The 23544-nt window shown below is 39.5% G+C and overlaps 1 protein-coding gene across 9 annotated transcripts in view; it reads left to right on the top strand.

The window, feature by feature from the left end:
- MAST4 (microtubule associated serine/threonine kinase family member 4) overlaps window positions 1–23544 on the top strand; it is a 287435-nt gene that overhangs the window by 228535 nt on the left and 35356 nt on the right. For all 9 annotated transcript variants that reach the window (XM_042028214.1, XM_042028212.1, XM_042028211.1 and 6 more), the window contains 6 exons: window positions 2807–2964; window positions 7102–7177; window positions 8579–8788; window positions 11740–11841; window positions 16347–16479; window positions 21838–21905. In XM_042028214.1, the coding sequence (XP_041884148.1) occupies window positions 2807–2964; window positions 7102–7177; window positions 8579–8788; window positions 11740–11841; window positions 16347–16479; window positions 21838–21905 (747 nt within the window). The remainder of the gene's footprint in view (window positions 1–2806; window positions 2965–7101; window positions 7178–8578; window positions 8789–11739; window positions 11842–16346; window positions 16480–21837; window positions 21906–23544) is intronic.

Below are 23544 nucleotides of genomic sequence, written 5' to 3'. Positions count from 1 at the left end.
GTACTTTTTCAGAATCTGAAAGAGCTAGCACAGTGCAGCCTCCTCCTCCACATTATTACTAATTGTTAGAGGCAATGAGAGACCAGTTCATACAACACCCTAAATGTACATATGGAGCACTCCCTTTTCAGTGATGGATAAATAAAATTCACATTAATCCAGACATGTATCAACCAGCAAGCAGAAAGAGTTTTTATACATCACAATAGAGCACAGCTTTGGCCTTACAAAGCAACTGAAAGTCAAAGCCGAGGCTGAAGTGTCTGTAGTTACCACAGTTGCACTGAGGTGAGCACAGCTTGCTGTTTCTTGTTAGCCTGGGGTTTTTTTTTCATTTGTTTTTTAATATTGAAAGTGATGGAATTACCTATTTAATGGAAGCTCATGGGTTTAGAAGCGGTGTAAGTACCACATATACCAGTTCTCACAACAAAATCAAAATTAAAATATCTTCTGCTAGATTATTCAGTTGTGAAGAAGCTCTTGGTGTGTCGTATTCTAGCACAGCTGGATCAGATCTTGGCAGTTAGAAGATGCAGTTGACATGATTGTGTCTTCTAGGAGAGCAGGCCTTATAAAAATGATGAAGGGAGATAATACACAGCTGCATATTTTTCAAATCTGCTTTTCTGTCTCAGAAGAACCATTTGCATTTTCATAATGCACTATGGTTGAACATATTAAAAGTACTTTAACTCTTGTGTGATTTTTGGAGCATTAATTCTAGAATGTCAGGAGAACTAATTTTTTTTAGGAATTTTGTGGTGAGAGTTTTCAGATTTCTACTGAAATCAGAATTTAGATCATCAAAAAAATGTAGTTTGTGCCTGTGATGATCCTGATAGAGCTGAGAGTGGTTACCATTAGGAAAATGCTCACTTCAGTTGTGTTGAATCTAAACTCTGTGGCACCTTATATGAGGAGAAGTGTGACATGAGTTATTTCAGCACTGATCCCATAGTCCCCTGAAATTGAAGAAAGAGGTAGAGAATGATTTTATAGGAATAGCCATCTGTGATGCTCTGTATTGGGAAATTCTCCTGTGCTAGAGTATCTTTTATTTTACAGAGCATGGCTGTAGGAAATACACTGTGAGGTTAACAGCAGCTAGCTGCTATAGTGCGAGGTAAGAAAGAACTTACCTATGCTGTATGCTGAATCATGCATGGTAATGTGCTAAGGCAGAATTCCATGCATGAGTTATTGTAGCTCAACAAGTTAGTACCTATCATGTGAACTGTGGTAAATTCTTGGTGTGCATGCCTCCTAGCCCACAGCAAAGCAAGGTAACACAGTCTTGCTAACTTCAGCTTGTTCTGATGTGGTGCAGCATTCCCATGTAGACCAGTCCTCCTTAGCCTTTTCTGCCAGTGGGTTTTCTTCTTTTTTGCTTTTAGGAGATGACTTCATGAGATCTAGTGTGATAAGAAAGCTTTTCTTGAGCTTCTAAGAGTTAGGATGTTAGCCTTTACCACACAAGTTGCCAGGAGGTTAAAAAGACTTCTTAGTTTCTGGTTATTGCCTGCTGACCTTAGCAATGCAGGGCCAATATTTGTACAGTACAAAAGTTTATCGATTCGCCTTGCTAGAAATTATGTAATAAAGAAACTCTTTACTGTGTTTGCCTCCATTAAAAGAGCACCCAGGTGGGGGCCTTGGTGTTCAATATAAGCCAGATAATTACAGTAATGTGCACATGTAAATTGATACACAGAAGAAATTCATTTTATTGAGAAATCCAGCTAGAAACTGAAGAGCTCCAGAAAGATATCAAAGTTTTTCAACTTCTTCCCTTCTGCAGATAAAATATAAAGAATGTCTGCATGGTACCAAGCAGCTTTGTGCAATTACACAAGAATATTTATGAATCATCTAACTTGAAAACAGTTTTGGTACCAGAAACAGTAGAGCATTTCTCTATGTTTATCAGACCACATTAGCAAGGCTGGTTGTTAATACTTTGAACTATGTATGTGTTCTTTAAAAAGGGTAAAAGATCTAGGCTCACGGAAAAGTTCAAAGTTCTACTTTCAAGCACCTAGCATGGCTCAGGTAGAGCTGCATAAAAACCCGTAAAATATGATAGTATGGTCATTTGCACAGCTTTTGTAATGCAGATCTATACACAAAATCTTGCAAGGGTAGTTATCATGGTAGCACTTCCAATTTCATACCTGTCTGTATCTTCCAGTTTTATACTAAGTGGATGGTTTGAGTGTAATTCCTTTCACTTTTTGTCAGCCATATAACCTGTCCTGATAAATGTATTGAGTTCTCTCACTTTATTTTCAATGTACAGTTTTTATAAGAGATTAGCATATTATTTTTTTCAGCAAGATTTTAGATAGTATTTAATTTTAAGAGCATTACTAGTGTCATAAATATAGATAATGAAGTACCTTTCTTATGACGATTTATAGTTGGCATTGTGACAGTAAGTTGTACTTTACAGTTACCATACTTAGGCCATCCTTCTCCAATAATTAATTTTCAGCAGATTCCATTTTAGCTATTCTTATGTACTGTTGACGTACAGACAGTACTTTTGCCTTAGGAAATTCAAATTTTTGAAATGCAGTGTGTCTTCAGAAACTGAAGGGGTTCTTTTTTTTAATATTTACTCTATACTTAGCTCATGGGTTTGAGACTAATTATTTATTTTCTTCTTTAAATTGGAATTCAGGCATGAGACACAGTAACTATAATTTTTAACTTGAATCACTGTATTCATGAGCACCAAACATGGTCTTGAAAATGTTTTTTTTCATTCTGATGGAAGCTTGTGCGTTCTCTTGTGCTCTTGTAGTCATCCTGCTCATCCCAAGAGAAGCTACACCAGTTACCGTACCAACCAACACCTGATGAACTACATTTTTTGTCTAAACATTTCTGTACCACTGAGAGCATTGCCAGTGATAGCAGGTGCAGGACCACTGCAATGCGCCCTCGGTCCCGAAGTCTCAGGTGAGTTTGTGTATCTGAAAACAGGGCTTGGATCTAAATTACACATACTATGGGGAGAATCATGGTGGTGTACATTGGGGATGGGTACTGGTTTTGAAATGGCTGAAAAATAGTGCAAGAGGTACATAACTGAGGCTGAATTAAGAATAGTCCTTTTAAATACTTGTTCTGGTTCTGATCATGACTTACTTCAGTGGTAAGTGAATGTTGCCTTATTGTGAAGGCAAATAACCTCCAGAGGCTGTCTTGAGGACCTAGTCATTAATGATCTAGTTGCAGTATTCCCTTTCTGAATCTATGTACCTCCTCCATCATTGGTAGATTAGCCTGTGAACGTCTGTATTAGCCTGTGAATTGTCTGTATCAGTTCAAGGACTCCCCATTGTGATGTCTTGAGACAAAGTTTAGTATTCAGTTTTGACCTTTAAGAAAGACAGAAGCCACATTTAGAATCACAGAATGGTTTAAGATGGAAGGGACCTTAAATATCATCTCATTTCCACTCGCCTGGTGTGGGCAGGGACAGTTCCACTAGATGAGGTTGCTAAGAGCTCCATCTGGCCTAGCCCTAAACACTTCCAAGTTATGGGGTATCTACAACTTCTCTGGGCAACCTGTTCCAGTGTCTCACCACCCCTACAGTAAAGATTGTCTTCCTAATATCTAATCTAAACCTCATTTCTTTCAGTTTGAAGCATTACCCTTTGTCCTCTTACTGCCCACTCTTGTAAAAGTACCTCTCCAGCTTTCTTGTAGGCCCACTTGTGTCTTACCTTGTAGGTACTGGAAGGCTACTAAAAGGTTTCCCTAAAGTACTCTCTTCTCCAGGATAAACAACCCCAACTCTCCCAGCCTGTCACCATAGGGAGAGGCCTTACATCCCTCTGATCATCTTTGTGGCTGTGTTCTGGACTTTGCTCCAGCAGGTCCATGTTTTTCCTGTGTTGAGGACTCCAGAGGCTGGAAACAAAACTTTACATGGTATCTTTTGAGATCAGAATACAGGAGAAGAATCAACTGCTGGCTGTGCTTCTTCTGATGCAGCCACGATTTGGTTGGCTTCGTGGGCTGTGAGTGCACGTTGCCAGGTCTTGTAGAACTTCTCACCCATCAACACACCCAAGTCCTTTTCTTCAGGGCTGCTCTCAGTCTGTTCTTTGCCCAGCCTATATATGTGTTTAGGATTGCCCAGACCTAGGTGTAGGACCTTACACACTGCCTTGTTGAGCTCCATGAGGTTTGCACTGGCCCACCTCTCAATCTCCTCACCATTTCTAGGTCCCTCTGGATGCCATCGCTTCCCTCTAGTCTGTCGACTGCCCCACACAGCCTGGTGCTGTCAGTGAACTTGCTGAGGGTGCCCTTGATTCTTCTGTCCATGTCCCTGACAAAGATGTTACAGAGTGCCAGTCCCAGTACTGACCCCTGAGGAATGCCACTTGTCACTGGTCTCCACTTGGACATTGAGCTGTTCACAACTGTTTGAATGTCACCATCCATCTAGTTCCTTATCCACCCAGTGGTCTGTCCATCAAATCCGTGTCTCCCCTGTTTATAGACAAGGGAGTCATGTGGAACAGCGCCAAATGCTTTGCACAAGTCTAGGTAAATGACCTCAGTCTCTCTTCCCTTCTTCACCCACACTGCAATCCACTATAGAGGACCACCAGATTGGTCCAGCACAGTTTGCCCTTAGTGAAGGCAGTTGTCTTTCACCGATGGCCTCCTTATTTTCCATGTAACTCAGCACAGTTTTCGGGAGCATTTGCTCCTTGATCTTACCAGGCACGGAGGTGAGAATGAACAGCTTGTAGTTCCCCAAGTCTTCCTTATATCTCTTTTTAAAAGTGAAGGTTATGTTTTCCCTTCTCCAGTCACTGTAACTTCACTCAACTGCCACAGCTTCTCAAATATGATGGATAATAGCTCAGCCACTTCCTCCACCAGTTTTCTCACAACCTGTGGATGTATTATACCGGGTCCCATAGACCTGTGCACCTTCAAGTTCCTTAAATGGTCTTGAACCTGATCTTTTAAAGCTGGTGATTTTACATTCTCCCAGTCCCTGCCTTTGCCTTTTGTAATTTGGGTGATGTGGCTGGAGCACTTGTCAGTGAAGAACGAGGCAAGGAGCTCACAGAGTACCTCAGACTTCTTCATGTTCCAGTAATCAGGTCTCCCGTTTCCTTCCAGAGGGCCCACATTTTCGTTAGTCTTCTGTCACTGATGTAGCTGTAGAGCTTTTCTTGTTGCTGTTGACTTCCCTGGCCAGATTTAATTCTGTCAGGTCTTTAGCCTTCCTAACCTGATCCCTGGCTGCTCAGACATTCTTTCTGCATTCCTCCCAGGCTACCAGTCCTTGCTTCCTTCCTTTCTCGTGTTTGAATTTGTCCAGGAGTTCCTTGTACATCCATGCAGGCCTCATGGCATTTCTGCCTGACTTCCTCTTCGTTGGGGTACATCACTCCTGAGTGTGGAGGAGTTGACCCTTGAATATAATCCAGCTCTCTTGGGCCCCTCTTTTGTCCAGTTTTTCATCCCAAGGTACTCTACAAAGCAGATTCCTGAAGAGACAAAAGCCTGCTCCTGAAGCCGTGAGCTGTCTCTGCGCCCTCCTTGGTGCCCTAAGGATCACAAACTCCACTCTCCATAGTCACAGCAGCCCAGGCTGCCCCTGAGCTTCACATTCCTCAGCAGTCCCTCTTCGTTGGTGAGAATGGTGTCCAGCATAGCACCTCTCCTCATTGACCCTTCTATTACTTGGAGAAGGAAATTATCATCAACACATTCCAGAAACATCTTGGATTGTTTCCTGCTGTGTGCTCGAGAGCTCTTTGTCAGCTCCTCATTTGTCCACAGGCAGAGCTCTATGCACTGCAAGGGGTTAGAGTGCACGGAGTGCAACCAGTTAGAGTCCAACTGACTTTGTAGGCAACATTCCCTCCTCATCTCCCCTGCTTGTCCTTTCAAAAGAACCTGTATCCTTCCATTCCAACCCTCCAGTCATAGGAGGCATTTCACCACACCTCCGTGATGTCAAGAAGACCACAGCCCTGCAGGTGTACGTATGTCTTTAATACCTGTGGTTTATTTGCTGTGCTGTGTGCATTTGCACAGAGGAATTGAAGTTGAGCCTTGATGAAACTTAGGTACTGCTTGAAGTGGCTGGAGTTCTTTTTGCTGCTATTCAGGTGCTCTCTTGCTGACTTGTGATCTCTCTTCAGGTTCTGGGCATCTCTTGCTGGCCCTGGTATTAGACCGATAGAAGTGGGATGGATTGATGTTCATCTTCACCCAAAACTTCTGTTTTCCTGCTAATGCAGGAAACTTCTATACACGCGATAAAGATGGTCTTAGAGGATTACCCCCTGTATGGAGTCTTTCCTAGTCCAGGTCTTTTAGACAGATTGAATGGACCAGAATCACCAACACAGGAAATTCATATTGAGGTTTTTTTTAAGGGCTTTGTAGTGGACAGCGAGGCTCATGATAGCAAAAAGTAGTTTGGTAGTTTTGTAAGGTCTGTGGGTATCTTTTATGAATTCTTTTCCTCAAAGTCTGGTGCTTTTTTTTACAGACACAGTGCTCCAGTTTTGTTTGGCACATGCATAGATATGACATTATTTGTAGGAAGTTACTGCCTTTATCTGCTGGTCAGATTGAAAACGTTGTTTTGATACCTTTTTTCCAATTATCCATTTAGAAGAACAAACAAAACTCAAACAAACTCATTTTTTACTTTTTCACTTGCAGCTACCAGAGTTATTGATCAGATCTTGCTGTTTTGATTGTATCTAATCTTCAAAGGTATGGGTATAACCATAAGTAGCAGTTACACAGATCTCCATTGCCCTTCTGAGAAAAAGATAATGTTCACAAGGCTTCATCTGCCTTGAAATGTAGGTACAAACTAGGAGAATAACATGGTTAGCAGTTAGATGTCAAGTACATTAAATAATCATGAGGACTTAAACAGAAAATAGCAGAAGGGAACCAAGTGTACCACTGATGACAGACTGTACCTTTCCAGTGAAGTCTGTGCTGACTTTTTGTTGCAAATAAGTCATACAAAAATATAATAACTAACTGTAGTTCATGCTGGGACAAGTGTAAAGGGATAATTTGCTTTGCTTGCAGCCCTGGACGTTCTCCTGCCTGCTGTGACAATGAAATAATTATGATGAACCATGTCTACAAAGAAAGGTTCCCAAAGGTAATGAATTATATTTAAGATACCCAGTATCTAAACTGATAGGCAACATAGGTTCTAAGTAAGTGGTGCTTTTGTTATGGGAAGTAATGATCCAGCCCTGTAATGGCTACCATAAAGCATCACCAAGCTCTTACTGTAACGATAAAATCACAATAAAGAAAATTGTGGCTGAGAACTGGACATTCATTTGCCAAAGCTGCCAGACTGGTTTTGACATGAATCATGCTGGTAATATACTCTGCTGATTGGAATCTGATGATACATTGGATTTCAATAGGTGGTGTGTACTTGGGGCAAATGCATACTGAATTAGTAAATCAAAACCAGTTTCTAGTGCTAAGTCTCGAGTGGCATCTGCTGTGATATAGCAGCAGATTCCTTCATTTAGTGCCATTTCTTCATTATATACTTCACATACATATATATTACATGCACTGATTTAATGGTGAGGATCAGTACACAGAGGTGGGGTTTGACTGTGAGATATGAGGACATTTTGCTCTCCTGTCCAGAGGTCTTGAGACATGGGTCAGTTCCTAGGTGCAGGTGTGTGTGTACAGCTTGAAGCACTATGCTCTTGGTTGCTTCTAGGATTTTGGTTACCCTTGGAAAACAAAACAAGGTACTGTTCCTAAAAAGTGGGTAAAGAAGGGAGAAATTTCATTGCATTTCTTCATATAAATATGAAGAAAGATTCGTCAGGATTTGCAGAGCAATCGAGCAACAATATGAAGTGTGAAGAACTCACTTATCTTAGTGTTTGAGATGTGAACTAAGATGTGTGGGATTACTTTTAATAATAAGAGTATCTTCAAGGGTTTTTTTAAGCATCTGCAGTTCTGTGAGAACCAGACAGGTGGTTCTGTAAAACAAATGCATCTCGAAACCTGCAGACACGTTTGACAGGACCTGTGAGCCTGTGGTGCTTTTAATTAGTCAAATGAGCCTCATTCAAACTCTGCCCAGTGAAACATTTTTATGGAATAACCTTTGCGAAAGTAATGACTATATTCTGCTTTGTAGTATCTGCAGTTTTAGCAGAACAAAGCAGACCCCCATGAGTTCTCTTCTTTATTTTTATTTATTTCCACTTTGGCTTTGACTTAAAAGCTTTTTAGTTCTGTTTAGTGATTATCACAAGATTAGTGCACGGTTAATCACCAGTGGCAGACAAGGTGGGGGAGCTGTGCAATAGCTGTTAAGGCTATTGCTTTTCTGTACTGGTAGTGTGGTGAAGTGACATCTGCCACTTTGCCTTTGTGAACTTGCCTTTTGGCTTCAGTCATTTCATCCATTCCAGCTAGGTAAATTCTTAGAAATGTTCTGGAGTCAGAAATAACTTTGAGGCTGTTAGTTTCATGTAGAGCTGATTTAATGTGTTGAATGACTACTTTTCTGTAGGCCACAGCTCAGATGGAAGAGAGGCTTCAGGACATTATAACAAATCATTCTCCAGAGAACATCCTTCCTCTGGCAGATGGAGTGCTCAGTTTTACCCACCATCAGATCACAGAGCTGGCTCGAGATTGTTTGGATAAATCTCACCAGGGCCTCATCACATCACGATACTTCCTTGAATTACAGCAGAAATTGGACAAATTGCTACAGGAGGTATGAGCCGTGAGACTGTGTGTTTGCCTGAAAAATTGTTTAAATTTGTTTGCCTAAGAGTTGTCTTGAATGTTGTCTCAAATTATGACTGTTTACTCAAGTAATTGTCAAATGATATTCATAAGATGCTTTAGTCTACATAATGACCCCTACAAAAACTATAAGGCACACTAACATATTGGTCTGGAATGGACGGGTAGTAAAGATTTCAGAAACAACAGCATTATGTCCTGCAGTTCAAGTTACAGATTGTTTACGGAAGCGTGTGCGTAAGCCCCAGACAGGGCTGGCTATTCCATTTACTTTAAATAAATGAAGTAACGTATTCACTTCCCTTTTATCAACCCTACTGTGTTGAGAAAGCAGACAGCAACCTTTAGCTTTCCATTAATGAGAGATTATTTATTATTTCTTTATTTGTAACATTCCCCTCATAGCTGAAATATTTATTAACAGAAATAATGTCTTTTCTAAATGTGTCAAAAGTTTCATAGAATAATCAGCTAAAATAATTAAGAAGAACTTGAAACTTGACAAATAAACATGCTGTTACATAAGTTGCTGTAGTTTATTAATGTGTAATTTCTAAAAGAATGAATGCAGCATGTAATGTACTCATTTATTTGTGTGGTATTTGATAGTACATTATGAGTCAAAATTAAACTGATAAAGCAGCAGATCTGAAATTAATTTGAAATTTTTTCCAGCTGATTTGTTAAATTGCCATGCCTGTCTTAATTCGTCTTCTGCTTTCTTTTGAATGCACAAGCAGTTTTGGTTGGGTTTTTTTTTTTAATTTGTTTTTGCTATGCTGCTTTTTTGTTAATTTCTGTTCAGCAAGTAGGATGTCTGACACTACTGTTTTTTGAACGTTTTCTCTTCATACAGCAATGCAAAACTTAAGACATGAGTAAATTTACTCTGGATTGTTGAAATCCTATTTTTTAAACATTGAAAATACTTAAGAGTTTGCTTGCTGGTCAGGAGGAAGTTTTGAACCAGTAACCTTCTTATGAAATTATGATGGTTCTACCATGCCAAAGTGCAGGCAGAATTGGCTAGTTGATAACGTCAAAATACAAGAAAACATGTCTGAGCCAGGATTCACTGAACCGCATTTAACACTGTTAACAATATATAGCTTAAAATGGCTATACATTAAGTAGAGTTTAGACGGTGTGTTCACTGACTAACACCTCTTCCAAAACCCGCTAAAAAACTATGCCAGAAAATTATTCTTCAATCTGCATGTAAAGCAATGCTTTGTTTAAAAAGTCACAACACTAATTTTGTCATGTTCTATGATGCTAATTCTTTATTATGAAAAAGATTCCTGTTCTGCAAAGACATTATACCTTAAAAAATTCAGACTTAACTTTTGAGACCACTGCTTACTTCTTGTTAATAGCATGATATGGCAGCATGAAAACACTTTCTTTCCACAGCTCGATTATGGGAACTTAGTTGTATTTTGGATTCACACAATTCATTTGTTGTCAATTCCCAGCTGCAATCTTCAGTAGAAAGCTGCATTCCCTGCTGCTACTTGGCACTGTGCAGTTACTCTAACTAGGGGAAGACTCCCTTGAGGGTTGAGGCTTGGTTCAGCCAAAATTTTTATAATTTTAAGTTCAAGTGGGCCTGAATGCTTTCCTGCTTCATCACCCTTAAATGTGATGTGTATTGAATCTTTTGTTCACTTAGGCAGCTGAGTGTTTACGAAACTCTGCAAAGGTGTTTTAAATTCTGGTGGTGGTTAAAATAGGGAGGTGTTTTGTTTACAAAAGTTTTACTTGGGCTTAGTTGATAATGTTCAGAATTAAGCTTCTGTCCAGTTAAGGTTCTTCTGAAACCTGTTGCAGACTGCTAGATGATATTTGTGCCTTTTACTTTTTTTTTCCTTTTTTAAACTCCACAAATTAATTCCTCTCATATATTTGACGATTTTTAAAATGGTGGTGCTTACATTAAGAGCAATATGCATAGCTTCCTATTTTCATAGAGTCCTTTTTCAAAAATATAACATGCTATAGGAGAAGTACTTACTTGTCCATAGTAATATTTTTTTTAGTTTCTTACTTTAATTTTGTGGTTTTGAATAAGCAAGAGATGATGAACCAACACATTGAGAAACTTTAGTCTGTGAGTTCTACTGTTCAGAGCAAGGAAATGCTTTGATATTTGAGTGAAGGGCTATTAGTATATTTTAATCAGAAGGAGAATTACACAGTTTCTTTGCATTCACTAACATCCTTAAATCACATAATTTGTTCTTAGAGGGGAACATTAAAAAGGAATTTGAAATACAGCTCAGACCATTGTGCAGATGTTATCAAACCTTCTAGAAGTTTTTTTTCCGTATGTATTTTTCTGTAGCATTTCCTCCTCTCTATTGTAATCCTTGTAGAACTCAAATTTTCATTATCTTCCCTTCTACATGTTCCTTTTTATGAGGCCTCTCTGCAAGTATAGGTTTTTTATCTGTATGTCTGTGTATAAGTTGTCATTTTACTATGACTGACCAAAAGACATCAGTATGAATTTGGGATGGATGTTGCTTGTATCTATTACTATTAGTTATGTTAGTTTTCATTTCAGCCTAACATTATTAATAAATTGAGGAACAACGTGCACGTATAGATCTGTGTTGATATGTTGTATCCTTTTGCAAAACTGGTGTTAATAGTACTGTGTAAGCTTAAGAAACAAGCAGAAAAAAAAAAAAAGTAGGCACTTTTGTTGTTACAGTGTTAGAATTTTAAAACTGGAATTACTTGAATCAGAAGTGTTGCTCAGATCTTTGTTATCCCTGCTGGGATCATGAAATTGATGTGCCGTTTGTATCAAGTACATGCTTCAAACCCCAAAGGTGTCCTAAATGTCATACATACTTTCCTAAGCAGCGCATTAAATGTGATTTTGTTTGATATGACATTATTTTTATCTTTTAGGCACAAGAGCGGTCAGAGAGTGGAGAAATGGCATTTATTAAACAACTTGTTCGAAAAATCCTGATAGTTATTGCTCGTCCTGCTCGCTTACTGGAATGCCTGGTAAGGTCATGCATACTCTGAGTAGTGCTTTTCACTTAGTGTAGTGTAGGAAATTCTCCTATTTAGTATTCAAGGCTCTTTACAATTGATTCTTGGAACATGTCAAACAGTGTGGTAGAGCTTCATTGTTAGTGGGATCCTTTCCACTTCTATTATCGAATGTAGTATGCTGGCAGGACTCTCCTGCAGTTTTGTTTGGTTCCCTGCTGTTGCAGGTACTATGGTATAGAATCCTTTCCATCAGCTGAGGAAGCTGCTTTTTAAAACCACTTGGCTTTTTCTGTTGTTTTGTTGACTTTCCATTTCTTGGGAAGACTGTTCCGGAATTGTAATTGCTTGGTGGTTTTCTCATTTCTTAACAGTTTCATAATTTTGTTGCACTCAACAGCTGCCAGAACTAGAGGTCAGCTCTGCAGTACCTGATCTGATGATAGGAGCAGCACAAGGATTAGGCTGTCCAGATACACGGGCAGTTGGCATTATACTGGGGACCAGAAGGAGCAGAAGAGTTAATTCATTTATGCATGAGCATAGCACCAATGTTGCCAGACTGGGTTAGTTTGTGCGAGCTGTGTGGGCGTGTTTCTGCTTTTCTTACCCGTGCTGTAGGAGCTGGGATGGCTCAGGTGCAGGAAGTTGCTCCTACATACAGAGCCAGTGTGCTTCAGTTGTTCAGTGGAACTAATAAACACTTGTGGAACACAGTGTACACAGGAGGTTGGTGTAGACACCCAAATACCATGCCAGAGCCAGCCTGAGTCCAAAAGGCCTGGCAGGCAGCCTGAGCTGACTTTGAGCCACTCTGCTTGCCAGTACCAAGATCAGTGTTGATGCTGCATACAGCTATTTGAGGCTGGCAGGGCTTATGTGGGAGCCAGCCTGCTGCTAGACTCAAGTTATGCCTGAAATTGTCATAACTGCATTTGCATGGTACTGAATCTGAGCTAGTAAGTCTTTCCAGTCTGACTCTGGCTCTGTGCTGTGTCCCTTCATCTGTGGCACAGTTAATCCACACCCTGGCTCGTTCAGCCATGGGCATTTTGAGAGCTGCCTCTATTTTGTTTTAGAAATACCGAGTCTCAGTGTTCCCAGTTGCTTTTTGTTCGTGATTTGCAGTTCAGAAGGAATCTAAAAATAAGATATGTGCTCTGAATCAGCATGAAAGAGATGTTTAAAAAAAACAATCAAAACAAAAAGGAAGGCTTTAGAGAGAAGAACACCTTAGCATGTCCTGCTTCTGCCATTAAATCCAAACTTGATTTATTCCTTCTTGCCAAGAAGCTCATTCCATGTCTAGTGTGATGTTCCCTGCTCTGTTCAGAGGGTTCATATTATCTTTCTCCACATCATCCAGTTTCTCATCTCCTCATTTTTTCCCTCTCTATTTTGCATCCTTCTCTATTATCACACATCCAGAAATGTCCTTAAGCACGTCCTGTAGGCAGTCAGACCAAGACTTGTTAATGATACTTTCTTTATATCCTTCCCTTACAGGCTTGCTGCCTTTCTTCTGCCAACCCTTGCCCCCATCATCATCATTTTCTATTAACTTTCTAATTGAGGAGCTGGAGTGTGTCCAGTGAAGGGCAACAAGACTCATGGAGGGTCTAGAAAAATGTGTCTGGGGGCAGCTGAGGGAGCTGGGATTGTTCAATCTCCAGAAGAGGAGGCTCAGGGGGGACCTTATCTCTCTTACAGCTCCCTGAAAGGAAAGTGCCAGAGACAGGAGAGATTCAGATTACATATTTGAAAAATTATTCTCACTGTTAGGGTGGTCAGGCATTGGAACAGGTTGCCCAGGGAGGTGGTGGAGTTACCTGGAGGTGTTCAAGAGGTGTTTTGATCTCGTGCTGGGTGATGGTTTAGTGGTTGCAGTGGTGGTGCTGGATGGATGGTTGGACTGAATGATCTTAAAGGTCTCTTGGAACCATGATGATTCTGTGGTTCTAATTCAAGTTCTCTCCTGGTGGTCTATTTGCCCATTAGTTCATTCCCCCTAAGTGCAAAGTTTTAATGGGATCTAGTCCAAATCTCTATTCACTTAGTTCCCACTTTCTGCCTCTGGGATTTTATCCTAGGCTGCTTGCTCTGCCTTATCCTTCAAGCAGATTGATGTGCATCCTGCACCCCTCCTTCTGCTGGGCCTGCAGGAGTGAGTGGAAGAACAGTGGTGCAAAGGCCAGGTGTGACTGTGTCTTGTAGTTGAGTTTCGAGAGCAGCAGTGGCAGGGAAAGCCAGCACAGTTTGTTTCAAGTGTTCTCACTTCAGACAAGGACCTTCAGGAGGTTTAAACTGGATTGCAACAGTCCTGCATCATATATTTCTACGGATACAGTAGCTTGAACAAATTTAGGCGTACAGTCATAAAACAATACATTTTTCATGCAAGAAGGTGTTAAGCCTGGACTGTAAACATAATTGTAAACTTAAAGGAACAGTATTGTTTTTCTGTAGTATCCCTCTGGAAGATTTTTAATATTACTGGCTGATATTTTAGAATATCTTTCTGAAATATATAGTAGATCTGGAAAACTTCACCCTCTGTAAGAAAGTTCATAAAATTGTAAATCCAGCTTTGTGGTCATGAGACGTTTCAGATACCATGCAATAAAGCTGTCAGTTATCTGATGGTAGTCTTGTCTTGGGTATTCATAGCATGTGAATTCCTATTTTAGTTTACTTGATGATCATATGAATGAAGGTTTTATGGTTTCATATGTGATAAGAGCTACTGCCAATTATTTAAAGATATTTCTCCATTTGTACATGTAAAATGAAATGCAGAGTTGGAAGTGAAGATCAGAAAATAAATTCATTGCTTCTTGTTATTCACACCTGTATATGCATTATGTGTGTGTTGAGATAGATGTACACACACACATTCATATGATTAAAATTACCTGCTTTGAAATTGCCTTGTCTTGCTGGTAAGTGGAGGAGAAGCTGTTTATCTGCCACTGCAGCAGGTAAGGATATGATAACATTTTCATGACAAAAGTAGATAGAAATCTTGGAACACAACATCACACTGTTGACTTCTTTAGTACCAAGAAGTAGCATGTAAGAGATAACTGCTGGCGATGGCATGTAAGATGAAGAGAGTAAGTCTGAGACAGCATGTACTGTTTAGTTATCGGTTCAGATTTTTGGGCAGGTTAGCAGCATCCTGAGACCTGGAGCTAAACTAAGACCGCTTGGACAGTTCATTGGTTTGTGGTAAGTCCTTTGCAGTAGGCTGTACATGATGCAAATTGTTTCATGACAAATGTAAAACCAAAATTGTTTCCATAAGACTGAAAATTCCAAAGATACTTTATTTCAGACATGCTGCAGCTCCTCCTGTTAGCTGCTACAGTTTTGATGCTTCCAAAAGGAAGCATGATACTGAATTTCTGAAGCTGCCTTCTGGGTTGGGATGTTGACTTCTCAAGTCCTGAGTAGCTTGAGGGTCTAGGACAAGACCCTTGTGACTCAACATGTAGAGTAAAACCCTATGGAGTTATGTTGGGCCGCAAAACAGTCTGGAAATTAGCTAGCTCAGCAGTCTGCTTGGCTTCTACAGGTGTTTGTGACAGAGCTGACCTGCTCGAGGAAAAAGTGTCTTTTGTTACATTAATGACTAATGGCTATCACTTTGTTAAGCATTGCACCTATAGCCACAAGCGCCTTGGAGAATGCAGTAACCATGGACAGATGTTTTGGTATGAATTCATGCCAGTAGAGAGAGAAATTGCATTAAAAAAACCCCCAAGCATTGTTTTAATAATCTTCCTTTGCTTCTTTCAATGTATTTCTCCTTTTATAGTCCATAAAGGTAGTAAAATAAATGTATTTCCGAGGGACTTGGGAATAGGTAGAGTTTTGAGTTTCTATTCTTTCTGTTCCTTTTTGTTCTTTGTTGAGGCTTGCCTTTTTGGTACATTATAAATGATAGTTGCAATATAGTTAGTTCCCACAGGAGAATATTTCATTTCTGGATTTGAAACAATTGGATCAATGAAACTCAAATTTTTTAAATCAAGTTTCAGTTTTATCGTCATTCTAAAGTTAGTGATTTATTTAATTGTATTTTCCATAAAACAGTGCATATATATTGATTACAAATACTTCAGAAGTAAAGATTGTAGTGCGATATATTTATATAGTTGTAGTGGAATTTTATAATCAAGCACACGCAGGGAGATATCTTCTCTATTTGAAATCTTATTTTTGCTGGGTATAGGTCATTTCACTCAGTATTACGTAAAGTTTTGAGGGCAAAGAACATACTATTCATATAAAGTGGTGCTCTGAAGTAATGGCATGCAATTCCATTGTTTGCATCATGTTACACTGTATAAGAATTGGAATAGATTAATAGACTATTAGTAATAGAATAAAGAGGTACTGTTTTTAGTAGGAAAATGCCATATATGTGGAGTTAGAAGGAGCAAAGTAAGTCTTTATGTTAGACCCTAAGGAACCAGTTTCAACAGAGAAAATGATGGTGGTTATTTTTCCTCTAGGAATTTGATCCCGAAGAGTTTTACTATCTTTTGGAAGCAGCTGAAGGCCATGCTAAAGAGGGGCAGGGCATTAAAACAGACATCCCTCGATACATTATTAGCCAGCTGGGCTTAAATAAGGATCCTCTGGAAGGTAGGTGAATCTCCTGGTATAGCTATAGGTTCTTTCTTCTCAATGTGTTTTATCATCCTTATAATCTGTGTGTACCTGAAAAGGGTCAAGATGAAGATGGTAGCAGAGCAAGTGTTCGCTGACTCTTACAGTACTCTCGCAACTTCAAACACATTAAAAGGGCCACCTCTTGTGAATAGGATTTTTTTTGTTGCAAATATCATTCACAAATACACTGTATCCATGATACCACTCATCATCTTTCATCCTGACAATGCAACTTCCTCATTTCAGCTCTAAATGAAATTTCCTGGGATAATTTGATGGTAACGGTTATCTAAGCACAGTTACAAAGGCAACTTGATTGAGCTTTTGTTTGCCTTTCAGTGCCCCCAGGTTCCTGCATCTTGGAGTCTTTGAGAAGACTGTCTTCCAGCCCATTAATTTTTCTCTGTAATTTCAGTCCATGTTTAGAACTTCTGTAGGGAGAACTTAAGTTGTAGGGGAGGTATTGTCACTGCAGAAGTCGTCTTTACTGTGAGAGTGCGAGGCACTGGAACATGTTGCCCAAAGAAGTGATGGGTGCCATCCCTGGAAGTGTTTAAGACCAGACAGAATGGGGCTCTGAGCAACCTGGTCTAGTGGGAGGTGGTGAGGTAGCCCACCTAGGTGGTCAAGGGAAGCCAGTTGATGTCATCTTTTTGGATTTCAGTAAAGCTTTCAATACTGTCTCTCACAGCATCATTCTGGACAAAATGTCCAGCCCACAGCTGGATAAACACATCATATGATGGGTGAGCAACTGGCTCATGGGTCAGGTACAAAGGGTTACAGTGAATGGGGTGACATCAGACTGGGGACCTGTCACTGGAGGGGTTCCCTAGGGCTCCATCCTTGGCCCTGTGCTCTTCAACGTCTTCATAGGTGACTTGGGTGCAGAACTTGAAGGGATATGAAACAAGTTTGCAGATACACAAAACTGTGAGGAGCTGTTGACTCCCTCCAGGCCGGGAGGCCCTGCAGGGAGACCTTGACAAATGAGAGGACTGGGCCATCACCAACCATGTGAAGTTCAACACGGGAAAGTGCTGGGTTATGCACCTGGGATGGAGCAACCCTGGATGTACAGACAGACTGGGGAATGAGAGGCCGGAGAGCAGTGCCATGGAAAGGGAGCTGGGGGTCCTGGTGGATGGCAAGTTGAATGCAAGCCAGCAGTGCCCTGGCAGCCAGGAGGGCCTGGGGGGCATCAGGCACAGCATCGACAGCCGGGCAAGGGAGGGGATTGTCCTGCTCTGCTCTGCACTGGGGCAGCCTCACCTCCAGTGCTGGGGGCAGCTTTGGGTGCCACAGGATAAGAAAGACATTAAACTCTTAGACAGCATCCAAAGGAGGGTAACAAGGATGGTGAAGCTCCTTGAGGGGAAGCCATACAAGGAGTGGCTGAGGTCACTTGGTCTGTTCAGCCTGGAGAAGAGGAGACTGAGGGGAGACCTCACTGCAGTCTGCAACTTCCTCACAAGGGGAAGCAGAGAGAGGGGCAGACACCGCTCTCTTCTCTGTGGTGACCAGTGACAGGATCTGAAGGAGCTGGACTTTATGATCCTTTTGGGTCTGTTCCAACTCAGTGTATTCTGTCATTCTGTGTCCCAGCCCATGGTAGAAGGTTTTAGAACAAGATGATCTTCAATGTCCTTTCTAGCCCAAGGCATTCTATGGTTCTTTTAAGGACATCTTGAAAAAACTAAAATTTCTTCTCTGTCCTAGCCGGATCATCATCTTTGTTGCCCTGAGACCAGGTTCTATCACTGGTGACAAATAGAAATTGGTTCATTGTGTTCAGTGCTAGTTCTGCTATTTGGAAGAAATCGGCAGAAGTGCCGTCATGGAAAAATGAGTCTAGCTGATGCCAATTAGTTTGTCTACTGTGTTACTAACCAGGACTAGGAGAGGGCTTGATAACACAAAATAATAGGAAAAAACTATGATAAACCTTTTTTTTCATTATGAAAGATCACATGTTGTTAAATCAAAGAAGTAGTATATTGTGTGTTAAAACCTTTTTGCTGAACTAAAGCAGTTTGTGAAGTTCAGCGCTGCCAGTTGTGTCAGCTGTTTGGTTAGTTCTAATTCAGTTAGATTGAGTATTGTTACAGATGACATTAATGTTAACAGATCTAAAGAAAGTCAAGCCTATTATTTCTGCTTCTTATCCTTCCTGTCTTCACAGGACTTCCTCATCCAAATTTAGTATTCTTTTCTGTCAGAGATACAGATTAACAGCTTTGATGCTTTTTGTTTGTATTTGGAGTGCAGCAAGGAAGCCAGACAAATTGGGAAAATATACATAAGTATTTTTTTCTCTTTGGTTTTGGAAAAGATCAAGAAGTATTGAAATTCTCTGCAAGATAAAGCATTGTCTTCTGGATTTGGTGAGCTGTTGGTCTGTCCTGAACTGACAATTCATCAATTCTTCACTGAACAAGTATGCAAGATTTAATTTGGAGTGTGGGTTGAGGGTTTTGTATCATTGACCCTGGTTCTTCCAGTTGAACCTTATCTTCCTCATTGACTCTTCCTGGCCACTTGGATAAAAGTGTTCTTCAGCAGGAGTCAAAAATCTGTCACTACCTAAGTTTAGTAACATCTTTGAATTTTTTTGGAACAGTTTATTGTGAGAGAGGTCTAGAAACAAATGCCTATATACAAATAAGGAATACTGTTTTCTTTAACTAGATATTTGTTTTATGGGAGTGTACATCATCTAGGATGCATCTTATTATATTTCATAAGCTGAAAATTAATATAACAAACTTCAAAGCATTCAAAGGATAATTGAAACGTTGGGGTTTGGGTTTTTTTTCTGAAGGAGAAAATGGACACGTGGTTTGTCAGTAAATACTGAGGGGTGTATGATATATGGATTACTGATTCTTGGTTCAGTTGGAGATTTGAACAATTGATTATTTAGTGTTTTGTTCTACAGATTAATGTGTATGTGTATTTGTAATAGGTAATTTAGGCCATCTGATTTGTGTTAATGCTTTCCTCCCATGCTCCAAGAAAAATAATATTTATAAGCAGTATAAATCACTGTGCAATGACTTCTTAAGTGGTCTGGTTTTGATGTTAATTGGTGTCTGTGTATACAGGGACTCTTCTTGAGCAAAAATAAAAGAAGGGCACTATGGGTTTATGCCCTGGAATTAATGGTTTACAGAGAGAGCTGTTGGGAGCACTGTATTCATTACTATATAAATACTATGGGAAGATCATCATCCTGAAGAAGTTTAAAGCCCTTTTATGTAAAACCAGAAAATTTTCAAAACGCAGAACCAAGTTCTTCAAAACAAACAAAGTGCACCTCAGTAGCACTACTCATCCCATAACACAGAATTGTATTTTCAACCAAGATGTTAATTTATGTCTTCAGTGTTCATAAATGTTCATGCAAAGGATTTTATTTCATCTGCAGAGAAAAGCAACCTACTTTAGACCTTTCTCTACTTACCTCCTTTGTTTGGTGCCTAACTGTAGTGTCCTTTCTTTGAGTGAAATGACTCTTGCATTATTTGGAGATAATGCTAGATAAGTTTATCATGTACTGAAAGCAATGCCACAACAAATTCATCACTTAGCAGAGACTGGTGGCTGCATTTCTGAAGAGTTCCCTGGGGAGAAATTTTTCCCCATGTTTTTTAAATTACTATCTTTACCTTTTTGAGTCATGAGTCTTCAGAAATGGTTTAAATCAATGAGAGAAAAAGGACAGATGTTTAATGGTATTTAGATGAGTTTGAAAAATCTCTTCAGGCATTGCAAAATGGTTCCATAGCTCCCTGTTTTGAAAGCTGACTTTTGGTTCCATTCCATTAGTACCTACTGCTTGCAAATAATATGGATTTCTCAGATAATGGTTATTTTGCAAAAGTTTTGTTCCAGAAAGGATTGTTTTAATTTGCTATTTATGAAAGTAATTTCAGTTGAGAAGGCTGTCAAAGTATATTACTCCAGCTAGCTTGGTTCTTGCCCATAGAGTAAAGGTTTCATCAACACTTCTATTCTAAAACCCCCATGTTCCAGAACTGTGACTTTTGCCTGGAAAATCCACTTCAGGTTCATCCTATATGATTTTGTTTTCTTTAAGATTTTGTTTGTTCTCAGTGGGGGTATTTTTCAGTGTTTATTGACTCCATTTTTGGAATGCTTTTAGCTTCTTTAACACTTGAAAGATCTCTTTGGCTTTTGAAGTGACATATTTTATATTCTGATTTCTTCTGTTTCTTACACTTAACACATATTTTGTTTTGCATAGTGGTTACAGATGAGAATTACTCCTTAAATCTTTATCTGTTCCAACAGAAAATTAATCTCTGTGGTTAATTTGCCTTTAAAAATTGCAGTAAGTATTGTGCAGCATTTCAGTTGTAATAATCACTTATTTTTATATATAGAAGAAGCCAGTTTAGATATTCTCTGTGAATATTCAGTTATATTTTGTAGTCATAAATTCAGTTAACAGTCCTGAGATAAAAATGCATCTTGCAAATTTTAGGTGGTCTTATTTCTGATTCCCAGCACATAATTGTGATAAGATTTGCATCTTTGGCTATGTAGAATATATCACTAAATTTGTATATGATTGCTGGAGTCTTTTAGCTACTGGCTGTCCTGTTTAGCTTTTTTTACCCAGAAGAATTCTTGGTTACTACGCCTGCTGAAGAACAGGCTGGGCTTAGGAGCTCTGCAGCATAGGTTGACCCTGGCAGGAACAATCTGATCAAGCTGTAGTCTCCCAAAATCTTACTTTCCCAGAGAAGTCACCTGTCTTAGTGACTCTGTAAATTATTAGCTTCTACAAAAATGACTTTTAGCTTATTCTGCTAGGCTTATCAGCATTTCTGTGTAGAAGGAGCAAACTATTTGGAGTCCATCTTAGGTCTAAACTAGAAACTTCTGCTGTAACTGTGAAGGAGCCCAAGAAGGATGGGGCCTACTGTTAACTCCTCGGGGGCTGAGATCCTCAGGAGTTTTAGCAGATTAGTGCTGTCTTTCCCCTAGTGCTCAGTTTGCACACAGCTCTTGGAATTCCCAGGTCTCAGCAGTGAAAACAGTATTGCTCTTCATTGCTTCATGGCTAATCTTCATTGCTTCAGTGGAAGATTATTACATAGGCACTGAATAGCAAATCTTCATTTTCTGGGTGGATTTTTTCCTATATGCTTGGAGATGCCCTGAAGGTTGCTTGTCAAGTGCTACAGGTAGGACACCATTTTCTATTAAGTATTCCATTAAGGTGTCACTTCTCATGTTTTCTGTGCTTCACTTAGTTTTGTATGTTCCATAGTTTAAAATGAAGTTCTTAATTCTTCTTTTCAGAAATAGCTCAGCTAGCTAATTGTGACAGTGGGACAGCAGAAACTCTGGAAACGGATGAATCAATAAGTGTAAGTTTTCCTGTTACGTTGCTGCTTTTGCTGAATGTGAGCAAGGAAATTCTGGTGTGTTCCCCCAACCCTACCTGTTCTGTTTTCTCCTGGTATGTGTAAACAGATGGAATAAACATTGGTTAATACTAACAACACTAACTCTGTGAAGCTCTGCAGGCAGAAGTCTTTCAAAATGTATAACCAAGCTTTCTACCTATTTTCCTAGACATTTCAGTGTCTTCATCTTCCACAAAGTTGGTGTATACCATGTGGCTATAACTTTACCACAAAATCCACCACTACCATCCTTTTTTCTATTCAATCAATGTATTTCTTTTTCTTTTAGAAGTATTGATAAACTGTTTAATAAAACAGAGTATTTTAAAGAGATTTTAAAACAGTCCATTCACAGAGGCAGCTCATGATCAAATTTTGAATTCTGTTCAGATTCTGAACAGATCCAGTGAAGAGACAAGGAAGAAATGAGTAAGTTAGCAAATAGCCTGGAGTCAGAAAGTTAGTTTACAGTTTGAAAGGTTGTGCATCATTCTTCTGAATCTGTTTGAAAATATGTGCCTACAGCAATGGGTATCTTACAGTAATATTTTGTGAGATGTTTGCACAGGATGGAAAAAGAAAAGCAAGTTGGACACATTGATTGGGCTGAATATTGTGGGCTTAAGTGCTCCTATTTTAAGGTCTTGTTTTTAAAAGTTGGTTCTTACACCTTGGATTTCAGTCAGCAGGGCAGATGAAGTTCTAACAATTTGGCCTTGATTTTCAATGCAAGTGGATGGCGAAACAAGAGCAGTTTTAGGGGATGTCTAGATAATTCAGTGGTACTTCACAAGTATTTACAAATGTTAGCAGGCATGGATTATCTGTTACACTAGTTCTGATACATAACAGAAAAGACGACATTCTCTGGTATGTGTTGTGTTATATTGGGATATTTTCTAACATTTAGCGAAGTGCCACTTACAAAGGATTCTGTAATTGACAGAAAAGGTGTTTCTTACTCTTCTGCTTTCATTCTCTGCATTTAAAGTACTGTATTAGACCTGAGTAGCATTTAGTGGAAGGATACTGACAAATTGGAGAAAAGACAGAATAATTAGAAGAAAGTGCTGAAGTACTTCACTGAACCTAAGGTGCAAAGTGGCTTAGCATTAGCTAAGCAATTGAAACTGTAAAGTTATTTGTGTTGTGCAAATGCTGAAGAAGTACAGAAAGGATAATGTAGTGTAATAAAGGAATTTAAATAGGGGAGATGATGAAATCAGTAAATAAAAATATGGAGGGAATATTTGGAAACATCTCAAAATGTAGCTGTGGAAAAAACACACATGGGAAGTGACAGGAAGCATAACTTTCAAGTACAGGACTGCTCACAGTCATCATAAATGACAGTTAGGAAGAATCCTGTACTGGCAGACAAGTGGCCTGAACAATTTAGTAAGTCCTCTCTGTCAGCTCCTGTGTAGTTCATTATATTAACATTTTCACTGGTCTTGCACTGAATTTTCTTCAGCAAGCATTTATTGAAAATATTTCAACCAGGTCTACTTTCAAATTTTAACTATTTCCAAACTGCCTGGATAGGGGTCATGGAATTTCTTAGAGATTCAGAAGACATTTGAAAAAGATCTTGTGGGTT

This window comes from Corvus kubaryi, unplaced genomic scaffold (assembly GCF_017639235.1).
Source record: "Corvus kubaryi isolate FWS band 111438036 unplaced genomic scaffold, C.kubaryi_AGA036_p1.0 37308, whole genome shotgun sequence".
Lineage (NCBI taxonomy): Eukaryota > Metazoa > Chordata > Aves > Passeriformes > Corvidae > Corvus > Corvus kubaryi.
This window is presented reverse-complemented; position numbering and strand designations above follow the sequence as displayed.